This window comes from Apium graveolens, chromosome 3 (genome assembly GCF_009905375.1).
Source record: "Apium graveolens cultivar Ventura chromosome 3, ASM990537v1, whole genome shotgun sequence".
NCBI lineage: Eukaryota > Viridiplantae > Streptophyta > Magnoliopsida > Apiales > Apiaceae > Apium > Apium graveolens.
Genome location: NC_133649.1, coordinates 169,392,997 through 169,411,944, shown reverse-complemented (window position 1 = coordinate 169,411,944; position 18,948 = coordinate 169,392,997). Strand labels below are relative to the sequence as shown.

The 18,948-nt window shown below is 32.6% G+C and overlaps 1 protein-coding gene across 3 annotated transcripts; it reads right to left on the bottom strand.

Moving 5' to 3' along the window:
- Nucleotides 1-3,681: 3,681 nt before the first annotated feature.
- LOC141712926 (sterol 3-beta-glucosyltransferase UGT80B1) lies at nt 3,682-17,774 on the bottom strand. 3 transcript variants are annotated; one of them, XM_074516056.1, is made up of 15 exons: nt 17,487-17,774; nt 16,390-16,939; nt 15,476-15,624; nt 14,904-15,146; nt 14,399-14,510; nt 13,090-13,260; nt 12,083-12,146; nt 10,081-10,138; nt 9,811-9,988; nt 8,258-8,388; nt 6,425-6,527; nt 5,710-5,786; nt 5,579-5,626; nt 5,173-5,322; nt 3,682-4,181 (listed from the first exon to the last, which is right to left on the bottom strand). In XM_074516056.1, the coding sequence occupies exons 2-15, from the start codon at nt 16,760-16,762 to the stop codon at nt 3,981-3,983; spliced, it is 2,058 nt and encodes a 685-aa protein (XP_074372157.1). In that variant the 5' UTR covers nt 16,763-16,939; nt 17,487-17,774; the 3' UTR covers nt 3,682-3,980. The 3 variants fall into 3 exon arrangements, with proteins under 3 accessions (XP_074372157.1, XP_074372159.1, XP_074372158.1); XM_074516058.1 differs by lacking the exon at nt 17,487-17,774 and adding an exon at nt 17,173-17,299; XM_074516057.1 differs by lacking the exon at nt 17,487-17,774 and adding an exon at nt 17,108-17,127.
- Between the last annotated feature and the right edge of the window lie 1,174 nt (nt 17,775-18,948).

The window sequence follows — 18,948 nt, the reverse complement described above, 5'->3', positions numbered from 1 at the left end:
ATGGTAAAAAATATATTAAACAAATATTTTTTTACTGTGGACCCGTACGAAATATATCTGCGATAGCTACTGGTTAGAGGTGCAAATGGTTTTGACGTTTGCATTGTTTTAAAAACAGAGGGTTTTTGCATTATAAATGAGATTGTTATTCTTAAGAATTTATGAATTGCTAAAGTCAAGAAGGTTAACAAAGTCTTTAAGTAAAATAATAATTAAATAAAATAAACAATTAAGTAGCTGAAAAATATAATTTATTAGTTATTATTGATTATAGTATTATTGTTCTTTTTTATTAAATAAACTTATCTATGATATTTAGAAAAATTGTTTTAATTGAGAGAAATAAAAAAGGTAACATGTTCAAGTTGAAAACGTTTTTCTATTTCTTTTTCTATTATAATTCGATTACTAAGGCTAATAAAACTTTTAAGTAAAATAAGGGTAATTCAATGAATTTAACGTGTACCAATGTACCAAAAAACAGGTATCGTACCAAAACTTTCAATATTTCGTCTTTTATATAATAGTAATACATAGATAGTTAGATAGTATAGAAGATAGATAGTATAGAAGATAGATAGACGGATAGATAGATAATGAGCATATATTAAAAAGATTTGTTCATAATATTTTTAGAGAAAGATTTGTTTTATTTGGAGAAAATAAAGAAGACTTGCATGTTTTACTTAAAAAAAGGAATAGATTAAAAAGAATTGTCTAAAATATTTGTAGAGAAAGAGTTGTTGTAGTTGGTGAAAATAAAAAAGGCAACATATTTTCCTTATAAAGGTAATTTGTTAGATATTAATTAAGTAAGGGCAATTGAGTAAAATATTATTTTTTTTTTAAAAGGCAATTATGTAATTGAAGGAAGGACGATAAAGTTTCCTATTTAATATAATAATATAGATAGATAAATAATTCGACTTCAAAAATCAGATAATTTTTTATTTTGTTCATGTAATTGCATTGTAAGATAATGCTTACTTTAAGTATATTTGTCTTTACATTAATAGTAAAAATTATATAAAATAAATATTTTTTACTGTGGACCTGTACAAAATTTATCTGCTATAGCTACTGGTTAGAGGTGCGGATGATTTTGACTTTTGCATTGTTTTAAGAACAAAGGATTTTTGCATTATGAGATGATATTGTTATTGTTGTCGAGAAATAAGAATGATGATGCAAAGTTATTTATGTAAAACAGTCAAGAATTTATGGATTGCTAAAGTGAAGGAGGTTAACAAAGTCTTTAAGTAAAATAATAAATAAATAAAATAAACAACTAAGTAGCTGAAAAGGTAATTTATTGATTATTAGTGATTATAATATTACTATTTTATTTTATTAAATAAATTTGCATGTGATATTTAGAGAAGTTGTTTTAATTGAGAGAAATAAAAAAGGTAATATGTTATAGTTGAAAACATTTTTTTTATTTCTTTTTATATTATTATCCGATTACTAAGGCTAATATTTAGAGAAGTTGTTTTAATTGAGAGAAATAAAAAGAGTGACGTGTTATAGTTCTTTTTCTATTATAATTCGATTACTAAGGCTAATATTTAGAGAAGTTGTTTTAATTGAGAGAAATAAAAAAGTTAACGTGTTATAGTTGAAAACGTTTTTTATTTCTTTTTCTAATATAATTCGATTACTAAGGCTACTTGTTAGATAATGAATCACACACAGAGGGGGTGAATGTGTTTTTGCGTTTTTCTGATTTTCTTGAATGTTTAAGGTGTTGAACAGAGTAAATTAAATCTTGTAGTGAAATGTGTTAATACTGAAATTAAACAAGTAAGAACGGTGGACACAGATCTTTCAAAACTCACTTAATTTTATATTAAAATTAAGAATGTTTTGCTACAAAATTTCTAGGCTCTTTGTTGATAAAGAGTTTAGATTCTTCCTTGAGAGAATACAAGATTTTTCTTATCTAAATTGTTACAACTAACAAAACATCCGGTGTTTACTTAATAGAATAGTAAACACTGGTTATTACACAGCAACGGCATGAACTAAAACCTATTTTTAGATAATCAAATCTTTCGATTACTGGCTTAGTGTATATTTGCTAATCTTGCACGACTTTGACTTTTTATTTGCCAGTTAATCTTGACCTTTGATCTTGTACTCTTCAAGCTGTTTTTGTAGACTTGTCAATCCAACTTGATTAGATTGTTAGTTGATTGATAATCTTGGATATTGAACTGGTCTGCATTTTGTAATTTGAATTTTACCTTGAGATCTCCAGTTTGGTATATAGAGAACTTGACATCTCGATAAGTATAATGGCTTATCGAGATCTCTCATTACTCTATAATTGTTTTGACTTGTAGAGGTCTCTGAGTTCTCTATAAGAGAATTTAACTTGTCGAGGTCTCTCATCTTCATGCCTTCACCTTGGCTTATCGATATCTCTGAGTTCTCTAGTGACTAATTGATTTGTCGATAAATCAGAGTTCTCTAGTGATATTTGACTTGTTAGTATCTCAGAGTTCTCTAGTGAAATTTGACTTGTTGATATCTCAGAGTTCTCTAGTGAATTTTGACTTGTTGATATCTCTGAGTTCTCTAGTGAAGAAATGACTTGTCGATATCTCCAATCTTCATGCCTTCAATTTGACTTGTCAATATTTCTGAATTCTCTACTAGCTTTTCCGACTTCTCTATAAGTCATTCTGGAGTTCTCGAATGACTTCTCTGTAACACTAAATTTGTGACTTGTAAAGATCTTGACTTAGAACTTTTTTCTCAAAACAGATTTATTCAACTCCAAGTTTCTTCATAATTCTTTTGAGGCATTATTTTCTTGATCTTCTTCCAGATAGGATTCTTAGGCTTGATATTGTTCACAGAAAAAGATTTCAGTATGCTCTTTGACATTTTTACAGACTTTAAATGTTACAGTACAAAATGCAAACTAAGATTATCATACAGCTTACTTAGACTTGTCATATTGACTTAGTCTTGTTATTGTACATGCATGTTTTGCACAACACTAATAAATTTTTTAAGTAAAATAAGGGTAATTCAGTAAATTCAGCGTGTACCAAAAAACAGGTACCGTAACAAAAATTTTAATATTTCGTCATTTATATATATAATATCTACATATATATATATATATATGTGTGTGTGATTTTATGTAAAATTTCATGATTTCATATTTAAGAATATTTTTCATGTAAAAATGTTACCACAATAATACGTTAATAGTAATTACAAAACATAACCCTAGATATATTACTCTTTTCGACCCTGCTATCCTTCTTTACAAAATCAAACATCTTCTCTCTATGATGACCCTAGATTTTTTATTTTAATTACTTGAAATTAATGTTTCAAACTTTCTTATTTAGTTTGTTACTAGTTAACTTAATTCAAAATTATCAATTAATGGAATTTTAAAATTTAAATTATAAAAATGAATTTTAAATTTAAATTTGAATTTTTATACTAGACGGGTTGTGGACCTCCGATCCTATAACCCGTGATCCAATTGGAATGAGTATAGATCCACCTAAAAAATATTCGACGAAAATTCGATCCAAGTCCAAATTCAAAAAATATAAATAAATTTGGATATGGATTTAAGACGATCCGATCCGTATCCGACCACAAGCATACATCCACATGATTAATGCAAAGTAAAAAAAAACTCCAAATCGATCAGATATTCAAAATAAATTAAAACAATTTCAATGTTATAAACTCATACAAGGAAATAACTAATTATACATCATTATTCAACAGCTACAACTATAATGAATAAAGTACACTCTTGCTTGCTTACTATCTGAAGTCAAACCTATACTTATAAGATTTCCTTTATATTATCATTATATATTCTCTCTTAGCTAATATCACACCCCCACCCCCCCATTAATTAAATGAATAAAATGCTCGAAAACACATACAGTTTTTAAATTAACTAAAATCTTTATATACATTGCACACATTGCTGAGAAAACCTATCCACAAGGAATGCTGCAGACTCTTCCAATCTGCATAAAAGCCCACTGCAACAAGTTTGGATCATCATCGGTTTCTGGCTGTTCATCATCTGACACCGGCAACTGAGGAGGTAAATGTCGATGAAATGCATCAACTGCAGATGCAACGCCATCTTCATTCTCAATCAGCTTTGCTAATTCCATTGCTAGAGATTTTACCTAAGAGGAAATATACATCAGCTACCATTGTCATACCTGGCTTATTTGGAACACAAGCAACTATTGTGATTCCTTTTCAAGACCGCAAAAACTGTAGTCTACCATTTTTCAAATTTGGCGTAAACTAACAGTCATCTAATGCCATTTAACCAATATTACAAGAAGAAAAAAAGAATAAACATAATAAGGGTAGGTCGATGCTGTTAATTAAACGGACAGGTTGACCAACATGCATAATGTTCATACATATGCAGGGGAATAATTGTTCAGACAGGCCATTTAATTGATGTCACAGTACTGTGCATGGTTTGTTGAGTTATTAATCAATGGAGATATCCAATTTCAAGGTGATAGCAGTGGAAATATGCAACAGGTCGGGCCCAACTTGACACAAATTTGTGTCAATTATATACAACTTTGGTTCATTTCGAACTTAGAATTAACATTAGATGAAACGACAAAACCAGATGAGTTTGGGTTACCCCAGATAAGTCTTGAACTTGTGTGTTTGTTTTGTTATTGAAGTATACCAATTCAGTAAGTGAGTAAGGCGACAGTAGAAATATTAGTCACTACAAACCCTTACGTTTAATTCTCCTTAGCAACTTTTCATCGCTCTCTTAGATTCTCTAACCACCACTCTCGTGTTTAATCACTAAATCAGCTGCAAAATTTTCTCTTTAAACCCTTGATGAAACAACCTATGCTACCCAAACACGCTAGAAAAGTCCAACATAGATGTGTACAAGTGTTGTACTCGGCAATACAAATAACTTGCATGTTTTGGCCTAATATGAAGTGTAGAATGTCCACACCTATGTCTTGAGTGCTGAGCATCCCAATGGGTATGGAGATGAAATTTGAAATTCAGAAGGGTTACAGAGGAATTAACGGTTTCTTTAAGAAAGCACAAGACAACACATTAACACAGTATTCATTTGCGATTTTTTAACCAAGAAATTGCTTGGAATAACAGACATATGTTCCTTACCTCTGGTTGCAGCATCACGTTTATAGCATCTGAAAGGGCTTCGACACTGAGTTTATCAATAGGGATTGGAGCAGGACCCAGTCCCCTTTGATGTATTCTCTCACCCCAGAAAAATTGATCTCCAAAAAATGGCACAATTGTTGTCGGGCACTGCAATATATGAAATGAACATATATCAATGAGTCACGATGAAAAGGGAGACGACAACCTGTACTTAAAAGTAATAGCTTGCAAAAAAATGAAAATCATCCTATTGCCAAGCTTTGGTTCTCATACCGACATCAAATTACTCTATTTGACCAGTATCTTTTGACAATCAGGAGTTATCTGTTTTTCTAAAGATTCAAATTTTTTATTACAAAACACAATCATTATAACAGATGAGAATTGATATTCAGAACCATACTCCTGCCTTCAATCCTGTAGCAGTGGTTCCAGCCCCACCATGATGAACCTGTATAATTAACATAAATGAGTTGATACTAGGGATGGCATAAAATTCTTAAACAGTTTATTTAAATCTAAAATAGGACTCACAACAGCAGAACATTGTGGAAATAGCCAATCATGAGGGCAATCCTCCAGGAAGAAAACACTATCTGAAGTTTGTGGAGCTGCATATAGAATTGAGGAAGACAATTAAGGGAGTTTCTAATATATGTATATGGAAACACTATTGGGCAGAGTTTTCTAGTATATGCATATGAAAATTTTGCCCAATAAAATAGAAACAACAAAAAAGGGATAATAATGGAAAGGAGAAATTTCGAATATTAAATATGAAAATAAGATCACAACTTGCAATACTATAAAAATAGAAGAAATAGTTCAACATTTACTCTCTAAATTCTTCGTAATTAACTATGACTTTCTTCCAAGGATCTCCTGATCAACAATTGACACACAATAAATTCATTTCAACAAGGGAGAAATAAACGACAAACTGGGACACTGGGTCTTCTATTCATGTATTACACATTTAATAGTATGTGTAAGAGGAGTAACCTTTTCAAGTATTACTATACATACATATATATATATAAATACCCACGCAGGCACAAACAAATATATTACTAATCTATGACCCTGGCAACTAATCTCGAAGCAACTTGAATAATGTTACCTTTGTATTAATTAAATAATGTTTAAAAATTCAAACGCTAAGCTTCTACTTATTACAGGCTTACTTTTCATACGAAATTCGAAACAGAAGAAGTAAGAAAAGCAACAGAGTCAAAGGGAAGAGACTCACATGCACCAAGATTTCCCCAACCTCTGCCAATTATACCCCTTTGTCCAGTGCTCTTCAATGCCTCCAGAACAATATCAGTAGTCTTCTTGGGATCTTCAAGAGGCTTCACAAAAAAAAAAAAAATTAACGGATTAGCTGTTCAAATATCTGATTTATATGTATCGGAGAATAATTTCAATTCATGAATTTTCTGGTTTTGCCACTGCGCGCACACAGACAATGAGGGCCAGAGCTTTTCTTTTAAAAATAAATTACAAACTCCGCGCCCCTCTTAGATGCAACCAAGAAAGCAGGTATTCTTCAGTCATTCAACGAATTCAGTCATCCAACGAATTCACGTATCCTTACGCACCCCCGTATCGGCTACTCGGATTCTTGGGGATACTCGGATGCTAAATATTATCAACTAAAATTCATCTTTTTTAATAGTTAAGATACAAACATAAGTGATTTTAGTTTAAATTCCTGTGTTTATATGCTTATATCATGTATTTTACTCAATTTGCATAAAACTATCAGTTTTATTGATAAATTTCATCATTTATAACATTAAATACGTGGCGTATCCCCCCCCCCGAATCCCCATCTATCTATACTATACTATTATAAGCACAACACCCTCTATTTTGTAGTTGGTCAGTTTTCGGTACATTTGTTTGGTACAATAAACAACAACCGTCAGATCTAAAGACAGATAGATGTGAACCGTTGGATGTAATAACAAAAAAATATTATATTAATATTTAAACTGCTCTCATATCTTCAGGGTTCGAATCCCGTCAACAGCGTATTATATTTTAACTTTTATATTCTTTATTTTTAACAATTTCTACATGTTCAAGGTTCGAGTCCCGTGAACAACATATTATATATTATATTATTTATTTTCAGTCAAGTCTCAAATTATCATAGAACATACTCCCTCTGTCCTATCCATTTCTATACACTTTCCTTTTTGGAATGTCCCATTCAATTTTATACATTTCAAAACTTACCAAAAATAGTAAAAGTTCTATAATATAAAAATTAAGTACACCCACTTACATCAACTACTTTATTTCACTACACTAACTTTATACATTAAATATTAATTGGTCCCACCATTTTACCCATTTTTCTTCCTTTTTCTCACAATATTCCATTTTTTCTTAACCTCCGTGCCCAAATCAAATGTAACATCCCAACGGGACGGAGGGAGTATATTATTATAACTTATTATGTTCTTCAATTTATTTTTTCAACTATTGAAAATCTATATTAATATATTAATAAATTTAAGATAAAATATATTATTAAAAATTATTTGAGTGTTAAAAGCAATCCGTACATCACACGGGTTATGGGCTAGTATTATTTTATTTGTTGAATCCGTGTATTCCCGCACCCGTATCCTTGCTTCTTAGGCTGCAACTAATACTGCTGCATTTAGCAACAGACATTATTTCAGTCTGAGAGAGGCAGATACCTATTATATACAGCATGACGCAAAATGTGACAGAAAGTCATAAACGCAAATGCCACATATAAATTTTTGTGAATTATGGAAGTAATTGGCAGTTGACACAATAGCTGAATCTATATGTAATATTTATTAAAATGCTAATTCTGATTCATCAATATACATTATTAGTAGTACGTTAAGAATACTTTACATGCGCTAAAATATAGCTACTATTGCAGTTAAAGAATATTTAAACTGAAGAATATAGCAAACAAGAAAAGGACATACGACATAGAGGAACGGGAGGGGTACATCTCACTAGGTTATCAGATATAACCAGAATGCACAATCATAAAGCATTACAAGTAAATTAATCTTGGCATTATACATACCATGCTTCCAAACCCAACATATATGGGTCTAGATCCTTTTTGGATCCACTGACAGAAGTCTTCAGGAGATTTATACTTCGATCCAAGATTTAAAAAACAATAACCAACAACATCAACTAGGGGTCCCCAATCTGCAAATTGATCAATCAGACTATTCATTAAGGAATGCTTTTAAGATACGACCGCACAGAACCTAATTCCTAAAAAAGTCGCAGATGTCCAAGACTCCTTAAGTAGCCATCAGAGTCCATGTAACTCAGACTAGAATTTAAGTAGAGCATAAGAACTCATAGACCAGCATTATCTAGATATGCAGATATTTTAGTAAATGAAATAAAAGAATGGTAATTTACAAGCACTAGTCCAAACAATTTTGCCCACTATAAGAGGTGAAAACATAATAAAACAGTAAAGATGAGTCATATAGCTGGCCATCATTATGTAAGCAAAAAAGTAAACATGCTTTTCATAAACCTAGAGAGCTGATAATAACAGATACCTCAAATAATACTCACACATGGTTTTACATCAACTTAAAAAAAGTACTAAAAGTTACGATGGATCCCTTTACAAGTCGTTCGAAACACTTGGCTATCTGAGAATAGGGTTTACCTACAAGGATGTTTTGTATACTTCAAATATGCGTGAAGTGAAATTGGCAGATACAATAAAATTTCAGGAACTCCTGTGAAATTCACCTATCTTTAAGTTATAAATGAGTAACTAGAAGGTTTAAATGACCTAGTACACTTGTGTACCTAGTGGTAATGCATGTTTTGTATGACTTTGTGGCCGTACGTGAAGAAAGCTCAGGTTATGCTAAACATTGGGCCCAATAAAATTGGACCTGCTCTTATATTACTTACTTTAAGCTATAGTCAGTAGTTAGGGTTTTGGGACGGTACATTTACATTTACATTTACAGCTAGTGAGATTTCTCACAAACTTTAGCTCCCAAGCTTGTTCTTCCTTCTGGACTCAAGGATGACCTTGTGGAATCACGGTGTTAAAGGATTTCTCTTGGAAGAGTGATTTGAGTACTGGCTCCGCTGTGTCAAATACGCTCATTATGCACTGGGAGATCAGAGATCTATACCCACCTCGCTAACTGTGTCTTTTTTCTTGGTGTTTGCTAGCGAACTGATAATAAGTCTATCAAAGGATAATACACTACACTTTTTTGAAGGCTAGAGCCCTACAAGTTATTAGGGCTGCCATTTTTGAATTATGACATTATGCATCATCAATCATGACATCGACTAAATCTTTTACCAGTGAAGTATTTCCTAGAGAAGAGTTGGACTCAAGCAGACAATTATATTACAAGATATTTTGTGCCAGCTTAAAAAAACTATATGAAGCATCATTGATTAAAATTGTAAGTGCATGTATATCTCCACTTTCCATTAAAACATTTTTCAGAAAACGTCAGGTGAGGTTCATCGTTCACCCCATATTAAAATCAAATAACCTGTTCTAAACATAACACATAAACCTAATTCCATTAATGTTAAAACAATTGTAACTTGTTACATAGGATAGAGAATCCTTACCAACTGGTTTTGGCACAACATGAGGACTCCACATGTATCCAGTTGGATAATGAGACAATGACCCATGGTATGTGCTGAAGTATGCAATAGGAGAGAGATTCAACTTCTTTTTCCTAAATTCATTGATATATCCTCTTATTCCCCACCAAATCAGTAAATCCACAACTATGTATGAAAGCTGGATACAGAAAAAAAAAACCTTTACTAAGCAATTGGTCATTATTGCTAAAATTAGAATATTAGATGTTGGCAGAGTAGCAACTAACTTACCCAATAACCAGCACTTTGGGGTACACGTGCTAGTGGATGTGGAAATTCATGTGTTGGCCTGCCTATACAAAATATATGTGAGGAGCCAGTAAATTTGCAAAGAAAATTAAGAATTAAAATTAAAATTATGGCACGCGGAAGGAAAAATATATGATAAACTATTGTATTAACGAAGTACACGTCCAACCAAGTGATTCATTTCAGTTTGCAATCTCTAACCCAACACATGATTAAGAAAATATGGACTGTATAGAATCTGAAATTATTTGGAGTTAAAAATCTAGAAATTAGCAATATCAGGCATAGTTGTCAAGGCGTCGCCTAGGCGACGCGCGGAAAAAAACTGAAAGGCGTCCGACCCGCCTTAGTTTTTAAGGGGTAGGCGACGCCTAGGTCCGCCTAGGTCTGCCTAGTCCGCCTAATTCCGTCTTATTTCCGCCTAGTCCCTCTTATTTTCTCCAAGTTTCAAGTCAACCATGCCCAAATAACTTTTGACCAGATTCATCCATATTTGAGTTATAATGGACCTATATTGTGTTGTAAACATTATGTCCGTCAAAACTCACCAGTAAAACCTCATCTACAACAATCTAAAGAGGAAAAAGGAGAACGAATCATCTCCTACCAAAAAATTGATTCAGTATTATTATCAAGTTATTATTCTTATAATCTTAACAAACACCCACACCCACACGCACATATACATAGTAAATCCATACGTCTGTAATTAGTGTACAATACTTCAGTAGTATAACTATAGTATTCTATTTTATTATAATATATAAATATTTGTGTATAAAAAAACCAATATATATAGCCAAAAGTATAATCCGTCTAATGGTCGCCTATGCGAGCGCCTAACCGCCTAGGCAGTTAGGCGGTGCACTAGCGCCTAGCACCGCCTTTACGCCTTAACAAGCCTGATATCAGGTTTTTACAGCTAGCCAATTAGCTACCTTCTAAGCTAAAAGTCTTAAAATTTGGAACCAAACAATGTCAAAGTTCTATTTTTTTTGCTACAACGCTTCATTTTTGTATGGGTGATAAGAGATTATAGATTATAGTTGAAGGAGGCAGACTGGTTTTGAGATCCAGTAAAAGACTAGCATTTAAAGATATTTGCACGTTTGGGCCAACTCAATCACAAGATCATTCTTATCATTTCAGAGAGGAGACCATTCTCATCTGTTGAAATCGTAGATTTAAATCTTTGGACCGTCTTTATTTTATACAAAATCATTAAAAGAACTTTCTACTGTAAGTTTCTGTAGTTATAGGTGCTTTATATAAAAATATTCTTAGCTCACAGAATGGTCCTAATATAAGTCTAGGAGTTAAATTGTCATTCTAACTGCCAAGGTTCAGAGGTCAGAATTTCGTCTTTAATGCCCCGTAGCCCCATGTGGTAGATTTTTGAGCACGCAACTCGAAATTCTGATATGTGCGATGCAAAACAAAGAATTATGATATTGTTAATTTTTATTTGTTAAAATTAGAGATATTTGTAATTCATTTTTATGTAAATTGTATATTTGTATTGAATAAGTACATTATAAGGAATATTCTGGGTTACGGTTGTATTTTAATACTAGGATTTGTTTCCTTCACTTAATTTTTCCGTAGATTAACATATAGATGTATACACTGATTAGAATAGTTTCTTTTTATTAAAATTTGAGATGTTTCTCAATTTTACGTATTTAGGCATGTATTCTTCTCTTGTTATGGGTTGTGATCCATACAACTCCCATTTTCTTCCAATAGATAAGTTTAGGGGTAGTGGGTCTTCTGTGGTTGAGTTACCTAAACCTTGGAGCTAGTACTTCCAAAACCTATATATCTATTGTTTATACACCATAATTTCCTAGCTGCATTAATAAGTTCACTTATGACATGGCTGAAACATAACTTGTCTGTATGCAAATATTAGTAGCAATACCAGTCTAACTAGAAGAACAAATATTAAAATAATACATGCAAAAAGAACTTTGCTCAAACTCACGTCCAAGGCATTGTGAAGAATATGTGAAGGGGTACACCGAGAGCTTCAGCAACATGTGCATGACCTGTCAGCCAGTAATGACATTTTACAGTATTAGAGGTATGTATGTTGATCAGAAACTTCGGGAAGAACATCGATTGTAACACTCAGTTTAAGTTGCTTAAATGACATCAAAATTTACATTATTTGTAGTGTCCATCAAACAGTATCAGCACTCAGCAGTTAAAAAAACATGCGTGAAATACAAACATATCAAACATCCATCTTCCTCATTTCACAATTAAACTAGCACGCACAAAATAGATTAGAAGGAAGGAGTGGAAAAAGAGTGAAAGGGATTAACTAGTGTGAGGCGATTTTGTTTCTTGCCAACTTATTTGATCTTATGGTTTTAACAAACACATTAAAGAAAACACATTAAAGAATGAAGGATAAAATAGAGAACAGGGGACTACAGTAATAAACCGCGAATGAGGGAGAAAGTTGGAAAGTTTAGATAGAGAAGAATAAGCATATCTACAAAGAGGGCTGGTGCCCCTCAGACTAGTTTTCACTAAACATCATTTACATTTAATTTTAATTACATATAATTATATAAATACAAGACTTGTGAGAAATAAAATTCATCTCACCAAAATATTTATTTATGCTTGGGCGCAATTATTAACCACAAAATTATATGTATCCTATTATTTAAGCAGAATAATATATTATATTATTTAAGAAGAATATTAAAAAGATCCAAAATTATTTGCTTTTTTAAACACTTCTCCGTTTAAAACATTTAAAGCACGTCAAACAGATTCAGAATAGTCTCACTCACAGAAAAGGTGATAACACAAAGATAGAATAAAGTTTTTACAAATCTGCACACCATTAGCAAGATTAAAGAGAACAATTTGAGGGAAAAAAAGAACTGAAGATTACAAAAGCAAGTATCTAAAACCACTATAATTAGTAACTTTAACTACTGCGTAAGGAGATACTAGTGGGGACAACAAGCTCACCGTAAGCAGGGGGGTTCGCTATTATTGCTTCAGCTATAAAAGGTTCGCCAGATTTTATATCTGGTTCTGTGCATGCTGGAAGAAGAGACTCTATAATAGCCTTTAGTTGCTTTCTTTGCACGAATATTTGTCCCGGTGCTGATGGAATGAGTCCTTTATTTTTTACCATATCTAAAATTAGGACATGAGAAACAAGTTCTGTAACAACAGCAACCAACAAAATAAATATATTATAAAATAAAAATTGAGTTACTGAACCATTCTAACTATACTTGAATCACTCCTCATAATTGATGATGCATTAGTAGTTAAGAAATGCATCCAACAAAAGGTGGAACAGTTAACAGTTAACACTCAAGTATCAAATAAACTAAACTCTACTAATTAGATAACAAGGCAGACTAAGTTCCATCATTCTCTATTCTTGGCCGTCCATCAAAAAATTTTATGTGATTGATCCCACCCATTAAAGTACTTAATAAAATACAATAACAATATCCAGATCCTTACAAAAACACATGTTTCATCAATATAGATATCTACAAATTCACAAATAACTTAAATGTTCTATATTAGAACCTCACAGAATTTTAATTTTTTAAGTATCTTACTTTAACAAGTTTAATTACAAGTATATTTGACACTACAATAAGACATTGTTTCATAGGTGAGGAAAAAGTGTTTTTTATCAAGCGCCCAAAACATTATTAATAGAAAACTTTGTAGAGCCCCATTAAATACAAATTACATAATTTTGATTTGTTGATGTAATAAAAATTTCGCCTTTTAGATAATTGTGTACTATTTAATACTCTCTCTAGAGTGCATAGGCAGCAACACATCTTAATTCAGTTCCTAACCTCTAAATTTATTCACACAAAATTTCATTTTAATCATCTAATATGGAACTACCATCAAATTTCTTGATTACTAATATTGTAATTTTTTAATTCTTGACATATTAAAATACTGAACTTTATATAGCAAGTGGCTTCAAAATATATATATATATATATATATATCAAGTCTTTTTTCAAATGAAAGGAGATCTAAAATGTTTCAAAGACAGCTTCCATTTTACAATAATATTTGTAACTACAAATCATCATTAAGCATAACATTCAAAACTTTATCAGTACTTTCTAATCGAATATTAGACCAGTGTTGATAATTCACTTCCGGTCCTTTAAGATTATAGTTTAACGAGAAAAGATTGTACAAATTTTCAACAAGGAAATTCCCATAGAAAAAGGTGTCAATTTTACAAATAAATGTAATAGATAGATAAATAGAAGCCCGAAAAGCTTACATCCTGCCAAAACTCGAGGATCGCCACCCAATGGATAGAAGTCTACGCCAGATGATTCCACAAAAGTGCGGAAATTAGCATGAGTTGCCAACCTAACATGATGACCAAACTCCTGCAAATAAAATATAAACACATTAGATGATGGGTAAAATAATATTGTCATGCGGTTGATGATCAGCGTCACGGACTACTAATAAGTACATAACATACACTAAAAAGATATCCTCATCGGAAAAGGACAGTTTATAATCTTAATAAAGATAATTCTGCTAGGCTGCTTTAAATTTATTATTTTGAATAACATACTCTCCTTGTTACTGCCACAAGATTGATGTATTATACCACTAACCGCATACATGGATAGGAATATATATGTACTATTCCTTAAAGAAGGCATACAGTCAATGTCATTATCAAAATATTAGACAAGACAAACAGCTGTATATAATATTGACACAATATCAATCAATATAGAAATTCAAGCAGTAAGGAATTACAAACATGCCTGAAGTCTCTTTGACATAGCTAGAAAAGGCTGGACATCTCCCCTTGTCCCAACCACAAGAATTGCAATTTTTAATCTCGGAATTGGTTTACTAGAATCATTGACAATGTAATCAACACAAGGACGTTTCCCTTCAACAGACTGAAATTCTAACAATTCTGATGCTACAGGTGCATCACTGGTCAAATCAACCTTAACAGTACCATCATTTTGTATCTTCACGAGTTCCACAATGAGCTTTTTCTGAGTAAATGATTACAAAACAATCAGCTACAGTTTATAGTAAACCTAACCAGCCTAGAAAAAAAAACAGATGTTAAACGCTTGTCAAAAGTAATTATAAGAATAAAAATTGAAAAATAAGTGTGACAGACTTGCCTGAGCAACAGATTACTAATGTAATTCAAAAATTCATATGAAATCAAAGTTTATCAATCATGTTGGCGTATGCCTTCATTCAGGATAATGGCGGGATATAAATGCGTGTGTTCAAAGAGCTACACAATCTACGTGAACTTAAATGGAAAAGTAGCATGGAATCCACTTGCAGTCATGTACATTCTAACATTTACCTTTTCACGCTCTGACAGTCTATCAAGTTTTAAATCATGCCTTGGCATGTCCTGCTTCTCAGTCATAGACCTAGAAATTGCAACCCCATGACTTTCAAAAAAGTGATTCCTGTGGGTTCTCACAGGTGTAGTAATGGAATGACCCAAGCCTTCATATAGAAAAATTCCATTATCATTACATGCTCAAAAGACAAAATTACATATACATCATTACAAAACATGGAGCTCTCCAAAGCACAACTATTTAAGTATAACAAAGTATCCAGCCAACAGGTTTCTAATCACAACACCTATATGGTAAATATGATCAACAGGGATCTCAGTCTATATTGAGAAGGTAAACTTGATTACTAAATATTTACAGAGAAGGCCTTCATAGTATTGAAGGTTCTTTAAACACTATCGACTTTATGTTTGTGAGACAACATTACAAGTGTCTGATACATTATATTACAGAACCTTAGTTTAGGTTCAAATATCTAATATTGATGTAGTTGGTCTCTAAGCTTGAACGCGCTTATACTAAGGGTGTTTGGCTAATCTAAATTTCCATTTAAAAGTAGAAGAACCTACTTAGGTAATTAAGTCCCCCTAAGCATGAACAGCTATGTAGGCTTCATATTTTTTTAATACGATTTATGTTTTTGTGTTCTATTAAATTATGAACAACAGTGTATTGGTGGCTTCTTTTCATATATTTATACTATTTTTTTATTCTACACCTATTAAAATTATGTACAACAGTGTATTGGTGTCGCTAATTGTTGGACTTGCCTAGACAAATGTAATGGTTTAGCAGAGTGAATCAACTAAACTACCTAGTGATTAAAAAAAAGTGATGATCGTTGTCATTTATGGATAGCCTATTGTCATTCAAAATAAGAGCGTCTCCAGAAATGTTGCTTTGCTCTAACCTCTCCGTGGATGCCGTGAAGGACTAATGCTCCAATCTCTAGAGACCTCCAATGTTGCTGAATGTTTCACATAATTCTTCAGGTGGCTGTTTACATTTGAGGTCTTTTCTTCCACTGCAGCGGAGTTTATAATGCGGTTGTCCTCTTCATCAGAAGAACTGGCACCAAAGGGTTCATAAGTAGACTCGCTTGATACACTTATTAAAGGATCATCTGCCCCATCTAAAGCGCCATTACCAAACTGCTCAATGTCAGACTGAGCTTTCAATTCCTGTAATGCATCGGCATTAAAATTCAGGCTCCTTGCTACCGGCCTATGTTCACCTTTCTCCTTTTGATCTACTGAGCTATTAGCATACCCATCAATACCCATCTCAATTTACCGAGTTCAACAACAATAAATGAAATCCAGAACTTTAAAAATCCGTCAAAACAATATTCGGCTATCCAGGTTTACAAATATATCAAATTTTGAGGCTGACGGAAAGTCAGAACAGATGAACTTCACCAAGATGTTTAAATCACCCAAAACACTTTTTGTCGTCCCAAGCTACAAAAGAAATAAACAGTTAGATTTGGGAAATCCAAAAAATCAACTATATAATGTTTTAACTCAAATTTTCAAGATTTCAGGGAACATGAAATCATTCAATAAAACAATCGAATTTTCCAAACTATAGGGGTAACAGTTTGAAAGTACACAATTTAAATAAAATACCATCACACATATCATGTGTTAATTTGTAACTACCAACCCAATTGTCACAAGAATAACAACCAAACCTGACAAAAAAGCTAAGAGCTTTAAGTTCCAACAATTCAATTAAGTGTAAGCAACTAAAATTAACAGAACAAAAACACCCAAAAATACGATAAATTCAAGTAATATAAATGTATACAGGAAGCTAGGCACAGGTCAAGCCAACAAGAAAACAGGTAGCTCATAAATAACTACTCATACCATATAATCATAAAAGAATCAACAACCAATCATTGTACTTGTGAAAGTGACTAGTTTTAAGTAAGATTCTCGAATCAAGATTTAAAGTTGAGAACTTGGGTATTTCACTAAAAATCAAAAAGAGTAAAAGACAAACCTTTAACTTGCAATCATGTGAGAAGTGAGTATATTTGTTGTAGAATCTGATATTTATATCTGATGGGGTTTTGAGAGGTGTGTGTGTAATTATATATGTACACATAAAAGGGCTTACGATTGATAGAAGATGCAACCAAGATTGTAAAGAATTGTTACTGGGAAACTAGGACTGTAATTAGGAATTTACAAGATATATGTTTGTTTTTTTGAAAACAGAGACACACAGAGAGAGAGTCACTTGGGGGAGAAAGAAGGGCTAAAAATAATAAATAGTGTGGGACTGCTCTCGAGGTTACAGCAAATTATTTGTTGGCACATTTTAAATATGGCAACTGCCCCTAATACACAGCAGTCAGCACCTCCTTCCTTCTATTTTAATTTATTTTCTTAATTTTCTATAGCACTCTAAATAATAAAATTTTATGCATATCTTTTGAGTTGGCTAATATTTTTAACGATTTTTTAATGTGTGCTCACATGAAAACACTAATTCTCATAAATTTGTTATATTTTGATTGATCCTTCAATTATAAATAAAGTTAGCAATTTGATATATGACACGATAAAATAACACGAGAACATAATAATATAATTGGATATGTGTTTAGATTTTCAGTACACGAAGACAAAGTAGGACACGATGGAACAACAAATCTAAACGAGTACGGATATATGTTTACCCTAAGATATATGACACGACACGAAAGTTTACGAAATAAATAAATTTATTAATAAATATTTAAATATATATAAGATATTTATATATTCATTTATGTAAATTATTGACGGAGGAATCTGGTAACAACAAAGTTTGAGGTTTCTCGCCGGAATTAAGATCTATGACAGTGGTTCTTCGCCGGAAAATCAAGCGGTGTGTGTTAGTTGTGTGTTAATTGGTGGTTGAGATTGATTAGGGCAAGTGGTGGCTCATTTTCAGCTCTCAACTCCTTACCCCTCTCAATGTGCCTACGTACCCTTTATATAGGGATCAAGTCTGACGTAGTTCTTGGGGAACAAAAAGTCTAATGGGCTTAGACTTCTCATTCCTAGGCTCAGTAGAAGCCCTTCCAGAATCCATCTCCCGCTATCTTTAGAAATGTCCAACTATGAGGCCCAACCGCGAGGCCCAAGACTCGTCCATAATCGCAAGACTTCACGGATAGTGCATCTCCCTGCGCAAGGATAACACTTCGCTACAGCTATCTTCCTTAATGTACGGACGCATGTATAGCCACGGTTCACCCTAAATGTCTGACGCGTCCCTGTCCCCCAAATGAGGATAACCCACCAGATAGCAGGACAGGTGATCCCAAGCTCTTGGGTGCAAAGTGCAGGATGACTCCAAAGTTCTCCAATGAGGACACCCCATGAATACAAGAACAGAGTTCCCAGAGCACACACTAGAGTTAACCCCGCATCCCCAACAAGGACACCCGTTGAATACAGGAGGATGCCTTCAG